The sequence below is a fragment of the Malus domestica genome, chromosome 11 (genome assembly GCF_042453785.1).
Source record: "Malus domestica chromosome 11, GDT2T_hap1".
In the NCBI taxonomy this organism is placed as follows: Eukaryota; Viridiplantae; Streptophyta; class Magnoliopsida; order Rosales; family Rosaceae; genus Malus; species Malus domestica.
The window spans coordinates 6144060-6157597 of NC_091671.1; the positions used below are offsets into that span (position 1 = coordinate 6144060).

The window sequence follows — 13538 nt, forward strand, 5'->3', positions numbered from 1 at the left end:
AAAGAAGGGAAATTTTATTAGAACTCATTTAACATTTTTTATATCTAATTTATTCTCTTCATTTATATTGTTTTTTATTAAATAATTAATATATCTTTAAACTTAAATTTATTACCTAAACTACCCTCTTAAACCCAATTCAAAATGTAAAATTATCTTTACACTCATTCTCTTTATAAAATAACATCTCTAATTGAATGTTTTTTTTTCAAAGAGGCATCATTTGCCCCCTATAATTGCATCTGCCGGATAGAACTAGCATTTCCATGGCTTTTTTTTTTCTTTTTCTGTTACCACAACCCATCCATGGACTTGGGATCTAAAAATCATTCCATAGACTTGAATTTGCCAAGAGAATGTTATGCAAGCTCCAACTTAGTCCTTTTTAAATCGAGCATTTTCATGTACTTTTAAAAAACTTTGAAGTGACATAGGGCTGAGTGTTTTGCTGCTATGTTAATAAACAAAGTGAAGCTATTTCGAATAAAAAAGGTGCAAGACATGCCACCCGCTAGTTCGTGGTTAAGGTTGAGCAATCTTTATTTGCACAAAGAATCAAGTTTTATGTCTTTGCAGTACTAATCAAAAGTCCTTGCACTGGTGTTTTGGGGCGCATATAGACAACATAGAGAAACAAATACAATATAATATAAAAAGTATGAAATTTAATCAAAAGAAGAAGCAAACAAACAAAATATCCATAAATCGAGTCATACCTTAGTTGGAGGATTAAAAACTTTAAAATCACCATCCATTCATAGAAAAGAAGCTTGTCTTTCTCTATCAGAGCTATTAGGGTTTTAGTCGGAATAAACGTAGGATAAATAAAGAGTGATGTTAGGGTTTAGTTATAGTATGTGGACTTATTGATAAATTTGATTTTTATTATTAATTTCATTTTGTATTTAATAGTAATTATGTAATAAGGTAAAATAGACAATTAATATTTAAAATTTAAATTGGGTATAGAAAGATGTTAGATGGATTTTAATAAAATTTCCCAAAAAAAAAGAGAATCAAACGACGATGTATGTTATGACCGAACGGTTTCGGTCTCAGGTCATTGTCAACTAAGTTAAGTTTTACACGGTTTTCTACACAGAGTCAGTAAAGTACAACGATTCACCTTGAGCTGAGCTAGTTTCTTCAACAAAGGCGCTGGATAATTTAGAAACCTAGAGAAAAGAGATGAATATGGACATTTGTAAACCTGCCTCCGGCACGACAGGCGACTACACTAGTAACTATCAATTGACTGACAAATTCTTACCACTTATATAAAAACACGTTGTGTATCATTCATGTTTCTGTCACAATGAAAAATTTCTTAAGAAAATTGACCAAAAACACAATTTGTGGTGGGTTTTACGATAAACTTTTTATTGTGATCAGAATATAGATGGTACACCGCTTATTTTTATATAAGTGGTGATAAATTTTATTTTTTAAGTTATTAACTTTTTAAAATATATATACCACAATTTGTATAATGACACATGATGTATCATCTCGTATACCGATTACACTATTTCTTGGGTTTTACAAGCCATGCTAAAGGAAATCAACACGAGGTTAAGGCGATACACTTAGGCAAACTTTGTCAATTGTCATTTTAAATTTTTTTATATTTTCCTTTCGGTGTTGCATTGAGCAACTTTGTCATCTTTTATCAATGAAACAATATTTTCTAATATTTTTTGTACTTCATTTCTTTTATATTCTGCATGGATTTGAATTATTTTCTAAAATATTTTATTTCAACTTTTAACAGCAAAATATGTTTTTGATCCGTCCCTTGTTTGTTTTTAATTGAAATCTTACACGGATAACTGAGTAACCTAAGCTAATGTAAAAATTAATTGTATTGTTTTTTTTCTTTCAATTTTCTGATTCTACTGTAAAAAAAAAAAAAAAAAAAAAACTGATGTAAAACTCGAAGAGGCATTGATAATTTGTCCTGTAATTCGATTACAAATTGTTTTATTTATTTGTTTTTAAAGTTATAGTTTTAAATTTTTTTTAATTTATTGAATTTGTAATTCTCTAAGCCTTTGACAAAGTAAGACCATCTTCAAAGGAGATGTCAAATATGTCAAATAGGATTAAAAGATATTTAAGTGTTCTCCAATGGATATGTCATATATGATGTGACATGTGAGTCATTTGAATCATTGCTTTCTAGCTGCCTTTTTTTACAGCAAACAAAGAAGGAGTCAAATATATTTAATTTAATTTTTAATGCATGGGTCTCATTAACAACCAACAGAATAAAAACTAAAACTAATTTTGATTATTTTTTAATAGTTAATGTAACTCTAGGCCCAATAAAATAATAAAATAAATATTTGACACATGTATTGGAAAAGAAGAAAATTTAACACTTGTATTCAACTTGCCACATCAGCCATCAAATAAAATTTTGACATACTATATTTGACATCTCATTTGAAGATGCTAAGATTTGGGATTGCTCTCTCGCAAAACCCACGTCAACTTTGTTGGCAACCCCCCAAAACCTATTCTTTTACCAAGCAAGTAATTTGTTGGTTTTCTACGACGGTTTCCCTTGAATTTTGATTTCATGTTTATAGCAATGATGAGTTGGTTTCCTTCTCTTTTTTTCTCTTGACTAACTGAGCTACGAGCTCTTTTGCAATGTTCCATGGACGTTGTTTCTTTTATCTTTGATCATTTCTACTTATTGTTCAGGTGATTGTTTTTTAGGTATATCAATCAGTTCTCTAGGTCTAACTGCCCACACAATAAAATTTTTATTTTTTGACTTGGAATTCAGTACATATGCATTGCTACTCATTTTTCTATACTTTTTTAGATCTTATAAATCCTTTGTCCTTTTATGCATTTTTTCTCTCAATTTACAATTCATCAGAATGAAGGTTTATATTTCCATTTACAATAGGATGAAAACAATCACATTATTTGTAGGCTAAGAATTGTGGTAGAAGAGTTTATTGTGATCAACTTCATAAAAATGTGAAATGAGCAATTCGGAAAGTCTACTTTCGTCTACATATGTCAATTTTAATTATTGATGAGCAATTGAAAATTTATTTTTTCTCCTTGTGGTACACTTAAATTGGTGGATTAACATATGTTTGTTTTTAACATATCTTATTAAATGCATATGAGAATCGATTGAAGAAACTATTCAGTTTCTTTTAGCAGTTAAGAAAACTGCTCCACAATAATTACATTTTATTTCCTCATCTTCACTTAAAATGTCATGATTTACATTAACAACTTCTATTTTTTTTTCAATTTGTAACATAGAACATATGAGGAAACAAAAAAACTCTGAAGTATTTTGGTCACCTGAATAATTTCCAGAAAGTACTTGGATCTAAATAGTGGAAAACTTGAATAATTGCAATAATGTAGCTTGGAAAATGCCAATATGTTGAACTTAATTAGAGTATTTACATGCGTGTTCATTATAATTATAATTTTCATTTTCATTTCATTCATCATAATATATTTTGTTGTAAAAATTTAAATAAACTAATGTTTGTTATGCAATATATTTCAATATACTTTGTCTTCGTCATTTAGCTATATTAATTCAATATAATACATTTTGGTACACACATTCGTACATATATTTCAGTACAAACATTTCGGTCTATTAATTCAATATTATACATTTTGGTACTAACATTTCGATAGATACATTTCGATACACACATTTAGGTACAATAATTAATATAATATATTTCAGTGCATACATTTCGGTATATACAATTCTATACTAACATTTATGTACATTAATATATATATATATATATATATATTTTTTTTTTTAAGGAAAGTCAATATATTATTGACTGCAAAAAGAAATTAATCAAATCTTGGGCAAGAAGGTCCTAAATAACATCAGAAGGATTCTCAAACCAAACTAGTCCATTGCCAATTAAAATAGTAAACTTGGCCAACCTATGAGCAACACCATTACATGTTCGAGGGGTGTGCAGGAACTCCGTAGTCCGTAGGGTGAAGAAGGCGCGCAACTTGAGTGACGTCTTGTGCTATAAGACCCATCGCAGACAGCCTCCCAGAGTGGGTTACAGATGGGAGCGACAGCTTGGGATGAGTCACTCTCCACCACAACTTGGTGGACCCCGAGTTGATGTGCAAGCCTCACACCTGCCAGCACGGCTAAGGCCATCTCCAACCGAGGGCTGGCTAGAGGGCTCGTTTGAGCCCTCTGGCCCTCCAAGATTCCTCAAGATATTAATATTTTAATTAACAGTACATGACCATACTTGCCTCCGTCTCCAACTGAGGATCAGAGGGCCAAAGGGCTCGTTTTAGCCTTGTCATAAAAAACCGTCTCCAACCGAGGGCCAAAGGGCCATAGGGCCAAACATAATTTATTATTTAAAAACTACAATTTAAATTCAAATCTAACGGCTAGGTGACGTCAACATGATGTCAGCTAGCCGTTGGTAGCTGACATCATGCTGACGTCAGCTAGCCGTTGGATTTGAAATTTTTTTGCTATAAATAGGGTGGATATTGGGCTATAATTCACACAACTTTAAATTCAATCTATTTCAATTCAATCTCTTGCAATTCAATCTCTTTTCAATTCAAGTTTGTAATGAATTCCAACTTTGGATCTTCATCCAATTCCAATTAGGAGTCCTCATCCAATTCCAAATTGGAAGCAAAATGGGCGCAAATGAGACGAGAAGATGAGAAGTCAGATGAAGAAGTTCAAGTAAGGCGCAACACACAAAACATGGCAGCAGCCATGGCTGCGGCCATGGTGTGTCAGCCAACTGAGGAACAACCTCAATGGGGTGGCTCTGTTGCTGGTCGCTCTTACAAACCACGAAACAGAGCGATGGCGCATGCCAATCTGATGAACAACTACTTCAACCCCGACTCGGTGTACACAGAAGAGGATTTCAAACGTCGCTTCCGGATGAGGCGTCATGTCTTCGAGCGTTTACTTCGTGATGTCCAGCAGGTCAATCCATACTTTCGACAGAAGCGGGACAGAGCAGGCCGCCCTGGTTTCTCACCTCATCAGAAGGTTATTGTTGCACTCCGAATGATGGCATATGGCTCCTCAGCTGATTCGATGGATGAAACCCATGGTATGTCTGAGTCTACATGCCTTGATATTCTTGAAGAATTTTGTAACACAATTGTTCAGGTTTACAAAGACGAGTACCTCCGAGAGCCAAATCAAGAAGATCTGAATCGACTCCTTCACAAAGCTGAAGACCGTGGGTTTCCGGGCATGATAGGGTCATTAGACTGCATGCATTGGGATTGGAAGAACTGTCCCACTGGATGGCAAGGAAGCTTTAGCGGAAGGTCGAGAAAGCCAACTGTTGTGTTAGAAGCAGTTGCCTCATATGACACATGGATCTGACATGCTTTCTTTGGAGTCCCTGGATCCCAAAATGACATTACAGTTCTTGGGCGTTCACCCCTCTTCAATAACTTGACGTAAGGTAAAGGACCTCAACTTGACTACTACATCAACAACCGTGAATACAATATGGGGTATTACTTGGCAGATGGCATCTACCCAAAGTGGGCGACACTTGTCCAAGCAATTCCAAACCCTAGGAATGATGCAGAAAAGTTGTTTACCTTACACCAAGAGGCATACCGGAAAGATGTTGAGAGAGCTTTCGGTATTCTACAAGCACGGTGGAAGATTATCAGCGAACCGGCAAGAGGGTGGAGTCGAAAAAATTTGAACTCCATCATGATGCCTTGCATCATATTACACAATATGATAGTGGAGGATGAGCGAGATGAGTATATTGATGGAGAGTCCGATGATGACCAAGAAGATCCAAATAGGTCAAGAAGGGCTCTAGCAAAAATATATGATGGGCCTAATTTGCCTTTCAATCCAAGAACTGGTAGTATCTCTATAAATGAGTATATGAGGCGTTATAGAATGATACGTTCTCGTGCCACAAATACGTACCTACAACATGATCTTGTTGCACATCTTTGGGCCAAAAGAAGCATGGAGTAGGCTTTTAAGTTTTATGTTGTTAAATGTTTTTAAAAATGTTGTTTAAGTTTCATGTTGTTAAATGTTTTTTTATGTTGTATAATTTGTATGTTGGTTAATGTTATTTAATGTTATTTCATATTGTTTAATGTTGTTTCATGTTACTTAATTTAATTTAATGTTGTATAAATGGCCTAGGAAAAAAATAGAATTGAAAAAAATTATGAAACAAATTTTGTGAAATAGAAGTTATAGGAAAAAAAATATGAATCAAATTTTGTAAAATAGAAGTTATAGGAAAAAAATAGAATTTAAAAAAAAATATGAAACAAAATTTTGTAAAATAGAATTGAAAAAAATATGAAACAAAATTTGATTCATATGAAAAGGAAAAAAAAAGGGAAAAAAAAAGTTTAAATTCATTAAAAAAAAAGGCCTAATAATACAACGGCTACTAGCCGTTATATTAAAAAACATTCAAACTATTAGTGTCGGTTATAACCGACACTAATAGTAGAACTATTAAAAAAAAACTCTTTAATGCTGTCGGTTATAACCGACAGCAATAGGAAAACATTAAAAAAAAAATAGCCAGCCCGGGGCTGGCTGGCCGGCCGAAAGCAGCCAACCCTCCAGCCCTCCAGCCCTCTCCGATCCCGTGGGGCCCTCCCAGATTTCAGAGCCCTCTGGCCTAGCCCTCGGTTGGAGACGGTTTTAAGGCTATTTTCGGCCCTCTGACCCTCTGGACCTTTCGGTTGGAGATGGCCTAATAACTCCACTTGAAACACCGATCCCACTCCCACCTTCCCCCACCCAGATTTTCACCAAGCTTCGTAGCACCATCCACTTTTACTTTAACCCAGCCCTCCGTTGGAGAGAGTTTTCATCGTGATTGGTATACGGGACGATACACCATGTATTGTTAAACAAATTGTGGGATATACGTGTTAAAAAGTTAATAATTTAATAAATAATTTTTTTCATAATTCTTATTAAAATACGTGGTGTACCACTTATGTTCCTGTCACAACTAAAAATTTCTCCTTCTGTTGGAACGCTCTACTTGATCCGGTGAGATTGCCTAACTCCCTTGGGTGTGGAATTTGCTTCCTTGAAAGATTGAAGCCAACAAGTGGCCCTCCGAACCACCCCATCACCTCACACGATCAATAGACTATAATTAATATGTAATTTAACACTAGATTTTTATTAAATTTCAATCTTTTTTAAAGATTAAAGTTATAAAAACAAAACAAACAAAAAAAAAACTTTCTTTAACTACGCACCTCATGAAGACTCATGTTAGCACTAACAATACTTTTATCACCCAAAAACTATGGTCGCCAGGTCATGGAATATCTAATACATTGAAACATTAACTTTTTATATTGCAGGAAAATAACATATAGAACGAATGAGTAATAAACAATTTCATTAATGGAATAAAAGGTGGAAGAAATACTAAAACTTGAATAACACAAACATTAACATTTAATTTCCATAATTCATGAGCACCCGACCAGTTGGAGAAACATAAGAGAGCAACTGGCTATCACATTCGAATTTGGCCATGACCTTCTCCTCCAAGCTAATGTAGGAGGAAGAGGGATAGAGAAATGTAGGAGAGCGGAGAGGTTTTTAAACTTGAAAAGACTTCTAATTTCTGATTTCTTTTTCTCACGCAAAACTCGTTACACTACATGGCTTTTATAGCCACTACAATACATCATCATTTATTTAGGTAATTATAAGGTTCTTTGAACATTGAAACATCTAGAGAAATCATGATTAACTCTAGAAATTCCAAACATCACAACTCTAGAACTTCCATCCTTTCTTATCCCTGATTTATGACTCTTTCTTGTAACTGAAATTTGGGTTAACCTTCCAACATTGCCTCCCTTAAACCAAATTTTCTTTTGATTCCTAATCTTGCAACATCTCGCTTGAACCCTTGTCCACCAAGCGGTTTTGTGAACACGTCTACCATCTGTTCATCTGTTTTGCAATACTTTAGCTGTATAATTCCCTCACTAACAAGCTCCCTTAGGAAATGAAAGCGGATGCGGATGTGCTTTGTTCTCCCATGTAGAACAGGATCTTTTGAGACTGAAATGGTTGAGCTATTGTCACATAACAAAGTGGTTGGACCCTTTTTTTTATGCATCAGACTCCCCAAAATGCCAAGTAGCCAAACTATATGACATCCTGCAAAAGAGGCAGCTATGTACTCCACTTCCGTTGTAGAGAGGGCAACAATCGGTTGCTTCCTCGAACTCTAAGAAATCACGCCACTTCCCAGACTAAAGACATAACCTGAAGTGCTTTTGCAATCATCAATACTTCCAGCTAAATCACTGTCAGTATAGCCAATAAGTTTCACTGGAACATTTGCTTCATAAAAAATGCCATAATCAAAGGTTCCTTTGATGTATCGCAAAATTCTTTTTGCAGCTTCCCAATGATTTGAATGTGGCTTTTCCATAAACCTGCTCACCAGACTTACTGCATACATGATGTCTGGTCTTGTGGCCGTTAAGTACATCAAATTACCCACCAAACTGCGAAACTTGGTGGAATCAATAGGTCTCCCTTCACCATCTTTGCTTAGCTTTAGGCCTGTAATGCATGGTGTCACTACTGGGTTTGCATTCTCCATCCCAAATTTCTTCAAAACTTCTTTTGCATAACTCTCTTGAGAAATGAAAATGCCTTTCTTAGATTGAGAAACTTCAATACCAAGAAAGTGATGTAGCTTGCCCAAATCTGTCATCTCAAATTCTTCCATCATAGAGAGCTTAAAACCATTCAATAACTCCAAATCATTTCCGATAAAGATAAGATCATCCACATAAAGACTTACAACCATGAAACTTCCTTGTGAGGTGCTTTTGACATAGAGGGTATGTTCATACAGACACTTCTGAAAACCATGTTTCTCGAAGTATGAATTAATACGGTTGTACCATGCATTTGGTGATTGCTTGAGCCCATATAACGCCTTTTTAAGCTTGTAAACTTTATTTTCCTCTTCTTTCTTCACATATCTAGGTGGCTGCTCCAAATAAACTTATTCTTGAAGGATACCATTCAAGAACGCAGACTTTACATCCATTTGAAAAATTTCCCAATTGTTTTGTGCAGCAAGTGAGATGATCAATCGAATAGTATCAAGTCTAGAAACAGGAGCAAAAATTTCAGTATAATCTTCACCTTCCTTTTGCTTATAACCTTTTGCAACGAGTCTCGCCTTGTATTTGTTAATGGACCCATCTGCATTTTTCTTTGTCTTATATACCCATTTAACACCAATAGGATTCTTGTGTGTTGGCAGATTTGTGAGCTCCCAAGTCTCATTCTTCTCAATAGCCTTTATTTCTTCATCCATGGCTTGCTTCCATTTTTCTTCCTCACATGCTTCATTAAATGAAATTGGATCCTCTCCAGCAAAGAAGGTAAAGAATATAGTATTATCCTCCAAATCTACTTGCTCTGAGGAGTTATAAAGATCTCGTATACTTCTAAACTTTCTTGGAGGCGAGTCGTCATCACTTGATGTAGCTCTTAGAGATTGAGGAGCAATTTCTGATTGATAAGTATCATCTTCTTCTTGCATAATAGGCAACTTTGCTGGACCATTTTCATCTTCAAAGAAAGCATTTTCATCAAAGTGGACATCACGGCTGATCAAGAACTTTTTGGTCTTCGGATTGTACAGCTTGTAGGCCTTGCTCCTTTCACTATATCTAATGAAAATGCACTTTTCTGCCTTATTGTCGAGCTTGTTTCTCAACTCCTTTGGAACATGGGAATAGGCAACACAACCGAAAATCTTCAAATGTTGCACTCTCGGCTTCACTCCATACCATGCTTCATGAGATGAGCAATCCTTCAAACTCTTTGTTGGTGATCTATTGATTAAATATGCAGCACAGGAAACAGCTTCTGCCCAAAGTTCTTGTTGCAATCTTTTCTTCTTGAGCATACATCTCACCATCTCCATGATTGTCCGGTTCTTTCTTCGCTCACGCCATTTTGTTGTGGTGTAAATCGGACTGTCAACTGGGGCTTTATTCCATGATCTTTGCAATATTTTTTAAATTCATTGGAGAGATACTCTCCACCACGATCTGTCCTCAAACTTTTGATTTGAAAACCTACAAACTTTTCAACTTTGGCCTTGAAATCTTTAAAGGCTTGAAATGCTTCAGATTTTTCTTTGAGGAAGTAGACCCAAACTTTTCTTGAGAAATCATCAATAAATGTAATGAAATATAGATTACCTCCAAAAGATGCTACTGGCAGTGGACCACACAAGTCATAACGAATAAGCTCCAACGGCTTCTTTGCTCACCATGAGGACCTTACCAAATTGACAATCTTCACAAACGCCATCCACTGGATCAATTTGAGGCAACCCATGTACCATTCTTTTGTTTGACAGCAACTTCAAACTTCCATAATTTAAATGGCCATATCTATCATGCCATAACTTAGAGACTTCTTTTTCAGCACTCACAAAGCAAGATAGTTTTGTTGTCTGAAGCTTCAAAGGAAACAAGTTATTTGCAGCAAGTCCAACCTTGGCAACAAATTTATCCTCTTTTTTTAGAACACAAAAATCACCACGGAGGCGAATATCATAACCCTTCCTCAACAGATGGCCCATACTCAATAAATTACTTTTCAAACCAGGAACATAATATACTTCAGAAACCTTCTCAATTGTTCCAGATTTTGATTTGAAAGACACCTCACCAATTCCCTCAATTTTATAGGCTCTATCATCACCAATTCTCACTTGACCATGATCAAACTTATAGAGGGCAGAAAAAAGGTTTTTGTTACCTGTCATATGCTTGCTAGCTCCACTATCTAAATACCACGCATCACTCATTTGATCTCCATGACATGCAAGCAATAAAGTTTCTTTATAATCACCATCTCCAGAGTTGGTTTGATGCATATAGCCTGCTCCATATTGTTTTTTCATCATCTGCCTTTTTGAACCGACATTCTCTAGTCTTGTGCCCAGGTTTGTTGCAGTAGTAGCATTCTGGAGTGCCACGTCCTCTTCCTCTTTGAAAAACACATCCTCTTCCTCGGTACGAATTTAAATTTCTTTCACCTTCATTATTGGAGTTGTTTGATGAGCCTCGTTCATTGCCATAAGAATTAGTGCCTTTGCCATTCAAATATCTTCCTCTATCTCATCCGCCTCTTCCACCTCTTCCACGTCCGAAGCTTTGATTAGGGCTCGAAGCTTGATTGCCATTGCCTCCCGTAGTTGCAACTTGAGACTTGAGTGCTTGATCCGGTTGAGTAGCAGGAAGATTCCTCAAATTAATTTTGATCTCATGGGCTTCAATTTTCCTTGTACCTTTTCCATAGAAAAAGTTGAAATATCATTTGACTCTTCGATGGCAGCCATAACATAATCGAATTTCGCCAGTAAGCTACGGAGAATTTTCTCAACAATTCTTGCATCTTCGAGAATCTCCCCATTTGAAGCCATTTGATTAACGATTGAGGTAACTTTGATAAAGTAGTCATTGATTGTCTCATCTTCTTTCATCTCCAACTTTTCAAATTCTTTCCTTAAAGATTGCAGACGAACCTTCTTTACCTTCTCCTTACCTCTGTAGGCATTCTCGATCATATCCCATGCTTGCTTTGCATTCTCGGCTTTCGCAACTCTTTCATATACTTGCATCTCAATGGTTTGATAGATGTGGAAGAGTGCCTTGCTGTCCTTCTTTCGGTTTTCCCTCAAAGTATTCATCTGTGCTTGAGTTAACGCAGCTTCGTTATCCGTCTCTTCGTAGCCTGTTTCAACAATATTCCATAGCTCCAAAGCCTTCAACAACACCTTCATATTGTTGCTCCAGTAGTCGTAATTATCACCACCAAATCGAGGAATTAGTGAAGCCAAGTTGTGACCATTTTCATTTGCATTCGCCATATTGACAAAACTTCAACCTGGCTCTGGTACCAATTTGTAGGAGGAAGAGGGATAGAGAAATGTAGGAGAGCGGAGAGGTTTTTAAACTTGAAAAGACTTCTAATTTCTGATTTCGTTTTCTCACACAAAACTCATTACACTACATGGCTTTTATAGCCACTACAATACATCATCATTTATTTAGGTAATTATAAGGTTCTTTAAACATTGAAACATCTAGAGAAATCTTGATTAACTCTAGAAATTCCAAACATCACAACTCTAGAACTTCTATCCTTTCTTATCCCTGATTTATGACTCTTTCTTGTAACTGAAATTTGGGTTAACCTTCCAACAGCTAACATATGCCTCTATTCCATTACCCTCTTTGGTGTCCCTGAAAACCACTAAGTTATTGTAAACCAGTGCCGGTGACCCACCCACGTAGGCCTCCCCCAACCAAAATCATTCTCATAGAGTGGAAACCCACAATGACTACTGAAGCCAAATAACGTAGCCGTGTCCTTACCTAGTTTCATCATATCATGCAAGAGTTAGTCACCCTCTTGTAGTTTCTTGATACACTCGTTGTCAATCTTGCTTGTTTCTTCTCGTAGCTCCCCAAGCACCGCCCGGTCATCACATTCTTCATCATCGGAACTGTTGCTTAGAATTTGCAACGGAGATGTCAATGCAATGTGAAAAATGTTCCCGAAAGAGTTTTGAGGCAGCGGCGGATCAAACCTGGGACGCAAGTTCACAGTCTGGACCACACGGTACAATTTATTCGTAGCGCAACCCTTTGCAGCCCCACAAATCGATTCCATATGAAAGCGGTTAAGGTCTCGACGCGGGAAGGGCGTTTTGACGTAACATTTTTGGTATTCCGTTGGCATTTTGCTCGGAGGGTTTCTATTTCAGAAGCGTTGCAAATAAACCTCCGTGTTACCTTATCTTTGGTGAGTGGCATGCTACCACCTGATCGAACTCCTTCGGTGGGGGGAAGAGTGCAGCTGACACAAATTGTGGAGGGTCTATATCGGCTTGATCTCTGCGTGCGGTGGCGGCCCAGGTGTTCGTGAACACGAAATTGGACAACCCGTCAGCAAGCTTGTGAGACACGCATTGGCCGATTGCAAACCCTCCGCACTGAAACATGTTGAGCTGGACCCCTCTGGGAATTTCGTTGTGGTAATTTTCGAGTTCAAATGGGAAGAACTTGTTGACCTGAGCAAGGTTAGGGTTTTTAAGAACATCGGAAAGCGTACAGTTGAGCACTTGAGCTTCAACAAAGTGAATGCCCTCGTCGTTGCAGTCGATGAATTTGTTGTCTTTCACTCGTCCGGCTAAAGGGTAGTAAAGGGTAGTAAAGGGTTAAAACTTGGGATAGGGAATTCTTGAGGTGGTTGTAAGGTTTAATTTGTGAGTAAGATCAAACACCAAGTCATGCAATAACACAAGTAATATGAGCTATACATAAAGTAAGACTTAATTAGGGTTGTAACCGGATAACAACCATTTGGAGGGAAATATAAGGAACAAATTTGAATTTAAATGTTGCAGTTAGAGTTCCTTTGATAACTTATTGCAACTGCT

General features: G+C 36.5%; 2 protein-coding genes across 2 annotated transcripts; both read right to left on the bottom strand.

Annotated features, from left to right (window-relative positions):
• Window positions 1–10319: 10319 nt before the first annotated feature.
• On the bottom strand, window positions 10320–11963 carry LOC139189395 (uncharacterized). Its single transcript, XM_070808341.1, has 2 exons — window positions 11382–11963; window positions 10320–10817 (listed from the first exon to the last, which is right to left on the bottom strand). Exons 1-2 carry the CDS (start codon window positions 11961–11963, stop codon window positions 10320–10322), a joined length of 1080 nt encoding a protein of 359 aa, XP_070664442.1.
• A 533-nt stretch (window positions 11964–12496) lies between these two features.
• LOC139189396 (stemmadenine O-acetyltransferase-like) lies at window positions 12497–13100 on the bottom strand. Its single transcript, XM_070808342.1, has 2 exons — window positions 12892–13100; window positions 12497–12686 (listed from the first exon to the last, which is right to left on the bottom strand). Exons 1-2 carry the CDS (start codon window positions 13098–13100, stop codon window positions 12497–12499), a joined length of 399 nt encoding a protein of 132 aa, XP_070664443.1.
• Window positions 13101–13538: the final 438 nt, after the last annotated feature.

Excerpts from the sequence above, each read along its gene's own strand:
- LOC139189395 (XM_070808341.1), bottom strand. The coding sequence starts at position 11,963 with ATGGCGAATGCAAATGAAAATGGTCACAACTTGGCTTCACTAATTCCT. Across the intron at positions 10,818-11,381 it reads CAACTTTTTCTATGGAAAAG|TTTGATCATGGTCAAGTGAG; the intron begins GTACAAGGAAAA and ends GCCCTCTATAAG.
- LOC139189396 (XM_070808342.1), bottom strand. The coding sequence starts at position 13,100 with ATGTTTCAGTGCGGAGGGTTTGCAATCGGCCAATGCGTGTCTCACAAG. Across the intron at positions 12,687-12,891 it reads TGCCACTCACCAAAGATAAG|GTTTGATCCGCCGCTGCCTC; the intron begins GTAACACGGAGG and ends CTTGCGTCCCAG.